Source organism: Leuciscus leuciscus (assembly GCF_965113295.1).
Source record: "Leuciscus leuciscus genome assembly, chromosome: 21".
Lineage (NCBI taxonomy): Eukaryota > Metazoa > Chordata > Actinopteri > Cypriniformes > Leuciscidae > Leuciscus > Leuciscus leuciscus.
The window spans coordinates 7649822-7663887 of NC_138745.1; the positions used below are offsets into that span (position 1 = coordinate 7649822).

Here is a 14066-nt window from a genome sequence, read left to right on the forward strand (position 1 = left end):
ACCAATTGGAAAATTATATTTTGTGGATTCTTAATAATAATGATAATAATAATAAGTCATTACATTTATATAGCGCTTTTCTGGGTAATCAAAGCGCTTTACATATGGAAGGGGGAAATCTCCTCAACCACCACCAATGTGCAGCATCCACCTGGATGATGCGACGGCAGCCATATTGTGCCAGAACGCCCACCACACACCAGCTTATAGGTGGAGAGCAGACAGAGTGATGAAGCCAATCAGTATACGGGGATGATTGGGAGGCCATGATGGACAGATGCCAATGGGCAAATTTGGCTAGGATGCCGGAGTTAAACCCCTACTATTTTTCCGAAGGACATCCTGGGATTTTTAATGACCACAGAGAGTCAGGTCCTCTGTTTAACGTCTCATCCGAAGGACGGTGTTCTTTGACAGTATAGTGTCCCCATCACAACACTGGGGCGTTACACGTTAGAACCCACACAGACCACAGGGTGAGCGCCCCCAGCTGGCCTCACTTACACCTCTTCCAGCAGCAACCTGGTTTTCTCAGGAGGTCTCCCATCCAGGTACTAACCAGGCTCAACCCTGCTTAGCTCCAGTGGGCAACCAGTCTTGGGCCACCAGGTGATATGGCTGCTGGCATGCTCTTGCATGTTTCGTGGCGCTAAAAGTATGTTCAGTTTTATCCAAAGCAGATTAATTAGAATCTAGCAACATTTTATTTATGTTGGTTGACGACTTGCACGTATTGTGGTAGTTCGAGTGACTGGGGGTGTGTGGTGCCAAAAGGTTAATGCGCTAAAAGGTCAAAACCTTTGATAAAAACAAATTTGTTGAAGCAACCATGCCATTTCAGCTCTTTGATCGGGACATGTTTCACGGGACTCGTACATGTGTGCTCTGCATTACAAATGCAAAACAGTATCAGGTGAGCTACCAAGCAAGTTTGGTACATTAGAAAAGCCAAACACATGGAGTTTGTTATGTGATTAAATATAAAAATGTATTAGTTTATAAATCATACACTATTGCAAAAGTGTTTTGAGGTCATAACATAGTATTGTGCAAGTAACCATGCAGGCAAAAAAATTGTAGGTACGTTTTTGGATTTTTTTCAGAAATGTAGGTAGAGGCCAATTTTTCCAATGAGCCTAGGTTGAAAATGTAAATGCATAGATGTTAATGTAAAACCATCAAACTACACTAGCCTAAGTGTTGCAAAACAGGTTGGTGGCCAGTTAAGACAAGTAAACCACTTATATCGTTTTCAGCAGAAATGACTCAGTCTACTGCATTTTCAACTATTGCATTTTCCCCTATTTTAAAGTAAAAAAATAAAGAAAAAAAGCTCCAAAACTAATTTTAGAGACAATAAGCAGAATGCATCTCCTCAACAAGTACCATGATATGAGGTATCATTTGTATCATATTAGCAATAAAAATAGTGGTGCTTGCCTTAGAAAGCTATCTCTCACACAATTGAATGTAAACTACTTGAAGACTGTACCGTGAGTAGGTAATTATGGAGGCAGGGTTATCTCTAGTCCACATCTAGATGATCCCACAGAGCAGTTTCGAGAAGCAGCAAAGCCGTGGAGATCAAACAAACTCTATCCAGCCCTGTTCTCACCACACCGGGGCAATAGACACCTGGCTAATGTGTCTACTGGCAGCAATCAAGAGCTGGCGGAGGGCTGCGTCTGAAAGCTATTGTTATTCTCACTGTGCTGCAGAGCTACTATCAACTATGACCTTTCTGCAGCTCTGTAGGACACAACATTAATTCAGACCTTCGGCCAAGTCTTTTCATCTCCATGTTTCTGTCTCTGTAGCCCTGATTAATCAATGAATAAGGATGTTATCAAGGCTATTTTAACCCCATTGGTCATCAAAGCCTGCGTACAATTACCACTTCACTATAAAGCTGTTCATAAAATCATTTTTGATCACAGATCTATCTGCACAGACGGTGCTGTCTTCTTCTGAACATACAGATGAATAGGTTGTGTGATAAATTCAGCAAAATAAGCTTAAATGTTTTTAGCTTTAAATCAATTTAGGCAAGCCAGTGGAAGTCTTATTTGCCCCAGAACCATGTGAATTGAACTGATTACCCCACGTCAAACATATTAAATAAGTAATTTAATAAAGCAGCCAAGATTCATTTAAATGGAGTGCAAATGTCCTTTGAGGAAACAACAGTGTGTATAAAACATTACATTGCACCTTTGCAGCACACTTTACCTTTTAGCTATTTTGCATAATCAGTCTATGATTACATCTATGCTGACAGTTTTATACTGAATAAAACTATACTAAAGCTGGTTATTTTCATAGTACTTTTATGCTAAATACCCTATTTACTTTTTAAAATACATGTTTCGTGTCCTATTGTGAATTATCTCCAATTGCATTTTAATGTATCTTCATAATCAAAACAGGATCAAATTTGTACTAGCTCCACCTCTGCTTTTTGGCTTACGGCCATACAATTACATTTGTTTGAAGTCAAGTCAAAGGAAATGCAGTGCCTATAAAAATAAACATACTTCATCTAAAACACACATATCTAGGCTATATCAAAAGATGCAATCTTACTAAACATATATTTGTGTAAAAATCATCTTTCAAACACACATGGCCATCAGCAAATGCAAATTAATATGTTTAAACAACGCATTTCTATATCCCAACGCATTTGGGATTCTATATCCCCCCCAAAAAAGAAAAAACGCTATACTTTGTACTGCTGATTGCCAATGTCAAACTTTCTACTCGACAGTACTTGAAGATGTTGAAGTACTGAATATGTTTTGGAAGCATACAGCAAGTTCAGAACAATATATACAGTACATTCATTTATTGGAAAAAGAAAACACACCATTTTGAATTATATGGTTTTACGTATCTTTAGCAGGTCTTAAAATTAGGTAGATACAACCTCTAATGAACAACAACACATAACATATAACACTGTGACATTATTTCTTGAACAAAAATTTGGCTAAAATGGAGAAGCCATGGGTGAAAAACTATTGGAATTAAGGAATTAAAGGGCCTCTATTATGGATTTTTGAAAATGACCTTTCATGTAGTGTGTAACATAGCTCTAAGTGAATGAAAACATCCTGCAAAGTTTTAAATCTGAAAGTGCACCGTATATGAAGTTATTGTCTTTCAAAAGTAAGAGTCGACTCTGAGTCAATGAAATGGATTGTTTTTCAAACGATTCATAATCCGTTTCTTTGTGACGTCAAGATGAAACATTAGTATATCGCCCGCCCACTTATTGCACGCGCAGACACCAGGGAAAACTTGAACCTTAAACCAACAGCTGATTCCTGTGGATGCTGGATAGCATCATGTTGAGAAGACGGCGCTGTGCACTAAAATGTGAAGGTAAAGCCAGTATTTTTTCACTGCCCAAGGATGAGCATGTGAAGAATCAGTGGTTAAAATTCATCTTTACCATGATATCACAGCAGTATAATCCTTAACTTTTGCTGTGTTCCCTTTATTTCACTGACGACTGCTTCTCAAATCTCGGAGTTCAATGCAAGATTCGCGAATGGCTTGCTCTTGAAAAATGGTGTTCGAAATACTTAGTTTTGAGTTTTATATTGTGTAGGTCTCCTGCTAACTGGCTAACTTACGTTATCACTGTCTAACTTAAACACTTCTGCTAATCAGCTTGTGGGCCACTATTACCTATAACTGTATCTATTAATGCAGATTGTCTGTCGTTCTCATTACTTTGAGGAAAGATTAAGCATGGAGTAAGATTTGTTTTGCCAACGTTTATGTTACATCAGTCATTCACATCAGTCATTCACGCTAGAGCTCGGCTAATGTATACATTGCATACATGCACTGTTATTGATACAGTTTCCACGTGTTCACCGCAATACTGTATATTACAAAACTGTTTAATTTCCTCATAATATACATTTGCACATCATAAAATTTTTCAATGATTCTCAAACGACTCGTCAGATGAATCAATCTCTCTGAATCCTTCTTTTCCGCAAGCTACTCTGCTCTGATTGGCCAGACAGCTCAGTCTGTTGTAATCGGTTTACCACGTACAGCGCGCGGGTTGCAAACAAAAACGGCCATTGCCATAACAATGTCAGCTGTCCTGTGAGGCTTCCTACACCATAAACTAAAGACAGTAACAAACAATGACGTCAAGTTTACCATATCAATGCGAGCGCGAGTCCGATGATGAAACACTGGAAGAACTAGTCATTCAACCCGAACCTCCATCGCAAGGACGACTCGAGCAGGACTCAGTGTTTCTCAGTGATACACTACTCAGTTTGGGGTACATTATGAGATGTTGCAACTGTAATTCCTCACCACCATCAGCATTAACAAGTGCATGTCCATCAACAAACCGATTATTTTACTTGTACTAATTTATTTACAGAGTATTTTTTTTACCTTTGATGCATGTAAACCTGTTGTAGGAGACTCCAAAACAACATTAGGAAACTTTAAAATAGCATAATAGGGGCACTTTAAAGGCCATTGCACACTGAGTCCGAAATTTTCATATGCGTTTTTTCGTGTTCGTCAGCCTTAAAATTCGTCACGCACAGAAACCTTGCACACTGAGTCCGATGCATATTTATTAAACCTTTGCGGAAAAAAACGCAAAAAATACAAAATGGATTCGTCAAGCAGTGAGGATGATTTTGTTGCCCTCTTTCTTCTTAAAAAAAGAAAAAGAAAGAGGAAATATTGGGTCCACCCAATACTGAGATTGCGGTATCAAGGAGTTGCGAAATTATCCCAAACAATTCAAAATTTACCTCAGAATGTCAGTGGAACAGTTTGATGCTTTGCTAGCGATACTGGAGCCACATATTAAAAAGAAGACCACCAATTTCCGTGAACCAATCGATCCTGAACAGAGACTGGCAGTAGGCCTATGTCTAAGGTATGAGCACACACGCATACACACACACACACAGACGGCCGGCGGAAGCACTGGGCAGACAGAACAGCTGTATACAGGTTATATTTTATACCCAAATAATACATGATTAGTAATAGAATTGGCTGCTCAATCCATTGTGGATTTTGTCGTTCGCTTGTACGGTGGCTCTGAATTGTCAAAAAACCTCTCAAAATACTGGCTGTGGATGCGAAAAACGCAGAAAATCGAACCCGATCCGAATTTTTTTATTACGGACGAAAGTTTCGTAGACAGTGTGCAAGCGTGATTGACATAACGTGAGGTCGAATTATTTTTTTAACGTGCGAAAATTTCGGATGCGAATTTCGGACTCAGTGTGCAATGGCCTTAAGAGGGTAAGTAGCAGTTAGACGCTGCTAATCAAATGCCTTTGATTAATTGATCATCAGCAAGCTTGACCAACTGTATAAGTTTTGGCAGTTTGCTGGCCTAGAGCATTCAGGTGTGCAATGATCTTAGAGAAGAAATTATTGCTGCCTATATATCTGGGAAGGCTTACAAGGTAATTTCCCCCAAAATCTGAAGTCTATCATTCTAAAGTGAGGGATATTATTCACAAGTGGAAAACATTCAAGACAGTTGCCAATCTTCCCAGGTGTGGACATCCCAGCAGATTCACCACAAGATCAGACTATGCACTGCTCAGAAACTGCAAAACATCCAAGAGCTACACCTCAAACTCTATAGGCCTCAGTTGGCATGTTAAATGTTAAAGTTCATGGCAGTGCAATTAGAAAAAGATGAAAAAGATTGGTTGTGTTTGGAAGGCTTGTTTAGTTCTCTCTAAAAAGAACATGGCAGCACTGCTTAGGTTTGCAAAGTTGCATCTGAACAAACCACATGACTTCTGGAACAATGTCCTTTGGACAGACGAGACCAAATTGGAGATGTTTGGCCATAATGCACAGCACCACTTTAGGCGAAAACCAAACAGCATTTCAGCACAAACACCTCATTCCAACTGTCAAGCACGGTGGTGGAGCGGAGATGATTTTTGGCTTGTTTCGCAGCCACAGGACCTGGGCACCTTGCAGTCACTGAGTCGACCATGAACTCATCTGTATACTAAAGTATTATAGAGTCAAATGTGAGGCCATCTCTCTGACAGCTAAATATCTCAAGTACACCAGCAAATCTACAGCAGAATGACTGAAAAAGAAAGAATCAAGGTGTTGCAATAACCCAGTAAAAGTTCAGACCTCGACCCGATTGAAATGTTGTGGCAGGACCAAATAAATTCATATATAAAATAATTACTTAGTTATTGCTACTAAAGGTGGTTGTACAAGCAATTAAATCATAGGGTGTACTAAGTTTGTCACACATGGCTTCTCCTTTTTAGCTTTATTTTTGTTAAATAAATAATGTCACGTGTTGTTGTTCATCTGAGGTTGTATTTACCTAATATTAATATTAGTCGTAATCTAATCTGATTCGTAAAACTATAGAACTCAAAAGGGTGTATTTTCTTTTTCACATGAAGTGTTTGCTCACCTGTACTCCTCCTGCGTGAACACAGGAATTATGGATGGCTGCAGGACAGTGATCTCCACCAGAGTCTTATTGAACTTCATCGGCTCGCCATCATCATAGGCAATAACCGCCAACTGTTTGGGAACAAGAGAGAAATCAATTTTAGGAAAAAACAAGGACTAGGAATCCACATTGAGGATTGTATAAAGGTCTAATTTTAACACAGGCCACAACTAATTTCAGAGTCTTCATAATATAATATAATATAATATAATATAATATAATATAATATAATATAATATAATATATTTTTGTCATTTTTTTGCAGTAAAAGTTATAAACAATCTTTAAACAAAATAAATGTACTTTACTTTAGAAAATTGCATTTAAATAAGACAAGATCATTGTTATTTTTCTCTTCACAGATCGTTTTTCTTGTTTATGCTTACAGAAAAAAAAAACGATTTGAAAATGGGGTAAGACATTCAGTATGAGTAAAATACTTAAGTACTGTACTTTTACTCAAGTCGTATTGGGATTGGGGTCTTGTAACAGTTACACTTTGTTTCATTGGTCCACTTTAGATCACTTTAGACTAACTATAAGTAACTTTGCAACTACATGTCAACTAACTCTAATTATATAATTAGTAGACTGTAGTAGACTGTTAGGTTAGGGTTAGCAGAATACGATGTAGTTACAAAGTTAATTATAGTCAGTAGAATGTCTGTTGAGGGACCATCAAAATTCAGTGTTAGCAGATATGAAGCAGACAGTCTAGTAATATTCGAATGACTGGTAGCTGGCATGTAGTTGCAAAGGTACTGTAATGGAGTCATTTTCACTGTAAGGCAGAGGTCTTCAATCCTGCTCCTGGAGGGCCACTGTCCTGCAAAGTTTAGTTCCAACCCTAATCAAACACACCTGAATCAGCTTATCAATCTCTTCAGAATCGCTTGAATATTCAAAGGCAGGTGTGCTGAAGCAGGTTGGAACTAAACTGCAGGACAGTGGCCCTCCAGGAGCAGGATTGAAGATCTCTGGTGTAAGGTATCACTCTTTGCTTGTACTCCTGTACTCTTTGCACCTCTGCACAAGCCTTAGTCTGTGTGGTGGTCTTGTGGACAGGACAAAGGCACCTATATATTGAACTGTCAGGCTCATGGTCCCATCCTGGTCCCCCGTAACACCGCAGCCCCCCTCCCACTAACTCCAATTGACTTCCTTTTTAGTTCTCTCACTACTACTGTCTCTATTATAATTGTAATAAAAGTGTATATATATAAACGTTTTATTATTTTACACTCCTTTTTCTCACATAACTCAACCTAATTTTAAGGATGATCAAAGTTTGTCAGAAAAACAAGTAAAAAATACTGATTAAGGGTCTATTCACGCCGGCCGCACCACTTTCTCCACCTTTCAAAAGCGATCGGGAGCCCGTAACTGAGCAATAATGAGCCGCGGTTTCCATGAAGACGAGGAAGTTTCAGCAATGCATAAATTGACTTCCAGCCCTTGCATTAGCTCTGCTACTAGATATATTTATGGGGATGAGTAAAAAACCCTGCCCTGTACAGCTATATAATCAGCTGTTCATCCATTTTGTCTGAGCTTTCAATGTTGTCACAGAAAGGGTGAAGCTGGTTCTTGTCACACGACAAGATGTGCTTGTGCAGAATGCTTGTGGCATTCTGAAGATTGTCAGATTATAATTTTTTGGAAAATATTTAGATTTTTTCATCTCACTGTGCCGTAGATGTCACGGCATCGCTCTATATGCGAGCACGCTTGTCACGCGTCTTCATTTTAAAATCTTGAGCGTGCAAAAGACGAGACTTGTGAACTGGTGGAAAAGTATATAAAAGATCTGTTCTGTTTTTGTATGACAATATCATCCTATATAAGACAAAATAATGTGGCTCATCTATTTTCATAGATGTGTAAATGCATCTGATTAAAACAGAAACATTGTGTTGGGTCTAGGGTTGGGAATCGAATACTTGAGGTCAGGAATCGGATACTTGTCATAAAATTTATATTTCGATTCCTTATCGATTCCTTTGTGAGCATTTCAATATCACTTTTAACAATTCAAACGCGAGACTACTCGCATGCTATTTTATGTGCTGCACATGCACCCAATGCACGCTCACAAAAAATAATATTTTAAACCATTCAAGCGCGAGACGACTCACACACATCCAAAACGTGCGCACAGAAAAGGTGATTTTAATGTGATTTTAAACCATTCAACAAGTTTTCAGTGCTGCAGGCATGTGTAACTATGTTTTCAGTGCTGCAGGCATGTGTAGCTATTGGGAAACTCTTAAAGTGACAGCAACTGCCGTCTCGATAGTAAATAACACTAATCAAACAACAAAATACAATGAGAAAATTCACGGGCCTGTGTAAGTGTTCTAGCCTGTTGGTTTTTGTTCATGATATTCAGCTACAAATAAATGTTTTGCAATAAGATTAATGTGAATGCTACACATTTGTATTTTTTTACCTTACTGAATTAGAGATTAGGAATCAATAAGAATCGGAATCAATAAGCAGAATCGAAATTGGAATCGGAATCGTTAAAATTCAAACGATACCCAACCCTATGGGTCATGCATGGAGAAAATATGTCCAGAAAAGCTTCAATCCCGTCTGAATTTGAACCATTATGATGAGTGTTTGTAAACTCAACAGTCAGTTAGTTTTACTCTGACAGCATCAGGCAGTGCAGCAATTTCATCTAAATCAATCTGTGGGACGCATAAAAATGATTGATGGGCCAGTTATGGCCTGTAGGTTGCTAGTTGACAAGCCCTGTATTAATACAAGATTGTTATGCACTTACACTGAATTTAGTGTTGGGCTCCTCATTCAGATTGACCCTGGTGAGAACATTGCCCGAGTTCTCCTCCACGTCGAAGATACTAGTGCTGTAAGAAAAATGCTCCAAATCCACTTTATAGTGAACTCGACTGGCCGCTGTACCCTGAAAGATAAAAATAAATAAATAAGTAAAACAAAGCCATTGTTTGTTCCAACTACTGTATATCAGTATTTTGTATTAAAGGGATGATTCACCCAAAAATGAAAATTCGTTCATTAATTACTCACCATCATGTCGTTCCAGACCCGCATGACTTTCGAACACTATATTCGGAACACAAATGAAGATCTTTTTGGTGAAATCTGAGAGATTTCTGTCCCTCCATTGACTGCTACGCAACTACCACTTTGAAGCTTCAAAAAGTTCATAAAGAGATCGTAAAACTAATCCATATGATTCAAGTCCAAATTTTCTGAAGAGACTCAATCGCTTTATATGATGAACAGATTGAATTTAGTTTGAATTTATTAATATAAACATTCATTAAAACACACATCAGTTGTGGTAAACGGAAGCTTAAGTGTGTTCGCTTTACATGTGAGAACCAATGAGTGTCATTCTTGGGTTCCGCAAGAGGTTTGTTCTCACTCGTCAAGAAAGTGAGGTTGAGCTTCTGTTTATGTTCGCGGATCAATGTTTATATGTGAATAAAAGCCTAAATTCAGTCTGTTCATCATATAAAGCGATTGAGTTGCTTCGGAAAATTTGGACTAAACTGTTCAATTCATATGGATTAGTTTTACGATTTCTTTATGAACTTTTTGAAGCGTCAAAGTGGTAGTTGTCAACAGAGGGAAAGAAAGCTCTCAGATTTCATCAAAAAGATCTTCATTTGTGTTCCGAAGATGAACGAAAGTCTCACGGGTTTGGAACAACATGAGGGTGAGTAATTAATGACAGCATTTTCATTTTTGAGTGAACTATCCCTTTAATATTAAAATACAAAATAAAAAGTTTTTCAAAAGAGAGAATGTGGTAATTATAGAGAAGAATTGAGCATCGTACACTAAACGACTAAGGGTCACATACTACAAAACAGTCATTTCGAACACAACTCAATAAAACATGTGCCTTGTTTCTAGGAAACAAATGAAAACAATGTGTTCTAAAATTGGCTCAAAATTTCATACATGTTTGATATCCTCCGATTGGACAGAATCATAATACAAATATCTAGTACACTTTTCTGTGAAATCTGTCTACTCTGACTGACCAAAATCTGCCGACCAAGGTCAGACTGCAAATCTGGGCAAAAGTAATATACTGTATTCTAGCTGTTAGAGCTATACATCAAGATACAAGACACAAACTCTAATAGGTGTAAAGCATGTTTAAACCAAAATCTTTCAAGCAATGGTCAAAGTAAATTATTTTGCAGAGTGCTCATAGCAGGATTCAAATAAATCTGACAAACTCAATTTGTTCATTTTATTCTGTTCTTCTAAAGTCACGTATCCCGCTGTGAGTTTCATAAGTCTGTGAGAGTCAATGTGTAGAGTTGGCCTGGGGACAAAAGGGTTTTGTAACCCGCTGAGATGGAGATAATTACGAGGGTGATGCCGGGTGAGAAATGGAGCCTGCGGGTGGGCCTGTCCTCGCGAGAATGTGCTGAAAAACCCATCCATCCACCCACGGGTGGGGACAGCACCACACGTAGTGCCAGTCGGGGCATGCGTTTGCTGTAAAATCAGACTACAAATGATATTTCAGCTCACTACTGTGTCTTCAGGGCGTATGGAGAGGACTGGGGTCATGGGGCTTTTTATGCCACACTGTGTTTTATCATACATTACATTTCATCGCTGCTCTTTTAAAATCCTGAGGAGTTTGATTAACATCACTCTAATTTCTTCACAACCTTTTTTTTTCCCCTCCAGTCACTGTGCTCTTCACATGTCGGTCAAAAATGACCGAAATTCTTTTTTTCTTTTTTTTTATGAAATTAAATGTACTATGTTTTAGTTTGATAATTTTTTATGTATTTAATATTTTGTATTTTTAGGGTATTTTATGGTACTAAATTATATTTACACTGTATTTAAAATCCATTTATTCACTTTCTGAGCATAGACCTGAAAAGAAATTTTCCAACTTAAACTCTCGTAAATCTTGAACGCTGTAGAGCACAGACTTAAAGGGTTAGTTCACCCAAAAATGAAAATTCTGTCAGTAATTACTCACCCTCATGTTGTTCCAACCCCGTAAGACCTTCGTTCATCTTCGGAACACAAATTAAGATATTTTTGATTAAATCTGAGTGCTGTCTCACTCCTCCATAGGCTTCTAAGACATTATAACTTGCTGGCCCAGAAAATGCATTAAAGACATCGTTAAAATAGTCCAAGTGACTACAGTGGCTCAATCTTAAGTTTATAAAGCGACAAGAATACTTTTTGTGCCAAGAAAAAAAAAAAACTTTTTTCCACTTTTCATTTCCTTCTCTCTGGGCCTCGAGTTTTTTCACGTAGAATAACTGTGTAGCGCGTCTGTGTTATACGTCACACTTAGGCTCACTATTGGCCGACGCTGGTCATGTGTGTGATGCGTGTGATGCACAACACAGAAGCGCTACGCTATTACACTACGTGAAATAACTCGAGGCCCAGAGAGAAGGAAATGAATAGTGGAATAAAGTCATTATTTTGGGGTTTTTTTGCGCACAAAAAGTATTCTCGTCGCTTTATAAACTTAAGATTGAGCCACTGGAGTCACTTGGACTATATTAACGATGTCTTTAACCCCCTGAGGTCTACGGTATCGCCGGCGATACCAGCTCGCTTTTTTTTTGTCAATGTAAAAGAAACTCATAAATACTCTGTTGACTTTGATTTTCCATAGGAGTTTCATACATCAATCGATTCTGTTAAATGTGTATTATTTTTGTGTATACTCACAATAAAAACAAAGTGTTGTGCTTTTTGCCAAATAAAGAAAAATAAACACGAAGCGAGTTCTGCCTTCTCTCTGCCAGTGAAGTCCATTCTGAAACGCGTCCGAAAATGAACAATAACTGAGCGAATACTCAGTCAAACAGGCATACAGAGACACAGGCATGAAGCTTGAATTTTCTTCTTTTAAATGAAGTAATTTATATAAAAAACAAATATTCTAATCTTGTGAAATCTGTATTAAAAGAGAGCGATTCCAGTCGAGCTCATCTCATCTCATTACGTTATAATCGGCCCCGCCCACGGAGAGCGCGCGCTATTCAAACGCAAATGACTGAGACGATCCCATACAAACTGTGAACGCCCCCATATCAGCTCGAGAAAACACATCAAGTTTATTCAGATAAGTGTAGTTGTCTACACTGTCTCGCAGCGCTGTGAGGAATAATAATAATGGAAAACTTACCTCAGAAGTGCTGGTATTTCGAGGAGCAACGGATGGAATAATGTAGTAAGTTTTTTTTTTTCATTCTCAAGTAAATCTCGTTTCTGTGTGAATGAATGAACGCAGAGATGCGCTGTTTACCACAACTCGCAAAAAGACGGTTTAAATTTGAATTGCGTTTCTGTGTGTGAATAAATGATCTGCTTTTAGCAAACTATTTAGCTATACTGAGTAAAATCGATTGAAATATGTTGAAATAAAATGTATTTGTATAAGCAACGTATTAAACTGCAAATTAACATTTATATTCCTTATAATAAAAACGAAAGACCTATGTTACAGACATATGAAAGACAACATTTCGTTGATTAGTTTTGGATAGATTACACATTTTTACTGTAAAATATCTGCCACCTCAAATAAGCTTTTGTTTGCCAATTTTTGCTAATATGTTAAATATAGTATGTTTTGTCAATGTAGGCTATATTCGAAGTTTGAAATATGTATGATAAAATGTATACTTTAGTTTTTACAAAGAAAGATTACACTTCAATTGTTGTTGTAATTGTAACCTTTTTAATAAAAATATATATATTTACAAGGTAGATGTAAACAAATTTTAAAAGGTAAATATAAGCATTTTCTTTAAATAATTTTTATTGTGTTTTATTATTGACAAATTTGGGGAGAGGATACATATTCCAAAACTGAAAATACAGTATGAGAATTAACTGCACAATTAATAGACATGTTTTCCTTGGATATTATACAATTTGCAAGCAAAATTTGTGAAAAAAAAAAAAATGGACATGCTTCCAACTGTGAACCAATTTGGTAGAATATATATATATATATATATATATATATATATATATATATATATATATATATATATATACTGTATATATATTGCTCTTGCATTCTTTCTTGTGGCTATAGGTGACACACCTGAATGAATGGCTCATTAGGTATGCGGGCCCCATTGTCTCCTGAGGTGTGAACCACTACATATGCATGATGCTGTTGAATGGTTGACGCCAGGGATGGAAATTAGCACCCGCCACCAGCCAAATGCGGGTGATTTTGTGTTGTGGCGGGTAAACTCGCTTCACCTACCGGCCACCGTGGCGGGTAAATAAAAATATACTGTTTCACACAGACGGCGGACACTTTTAGAGGACATAAGTGTACGCTGAAATAAAGTCTTTCACCTCAGAAAAACGGACTTTCTTGTCCTGTCACGTCAGCCGTTATCCTGTGCTCGGAGCGCACACTCTTCAATTGCACGCGCAAATGCGGCGGCGCGCGCTGTGTATCGCCTCACTGTATAAAGTGCACAAGAAACTACGAGCATGCAACGCCGTTACGTTGTAAATTACACAAAATAAAAGTAATGCAGGTATG

General features: G+C 37.8%; 1 protein-coding gene across 2 annotated transcripts in view; it reads right to left on the reverse strand.

Moving 5' to 3' along the window:
* The window catches only part of pcdh15b (protocadherin-related 15b), a 225185-nt gene that overhangs the window by 52852 nt on the left and 158267 nt on the right, over window positions 1–14066 (reverse strand). For both annotated transcript variants that reach the window (XR_014201008.1, XM_082151481.1), the window contains exons 23-24: window positions 9291–9431; window positions 6461–6573 (exon numbers count right to left, since the gene is read on the reverse strand). Coding sequence is in view for 1 of the 2 variants with exons in the window: in XM_082151481.1 (XP_082007607.1) it covers window positions 6461–6573; window positions 9291–9431 (254 nt within the window). In the remaining variant the exon portion in view is untranslated. The remainder of the gene's footprint in view (window positions 1–6460; window positions 6574–9290; window positions 9432–14066) is intronic.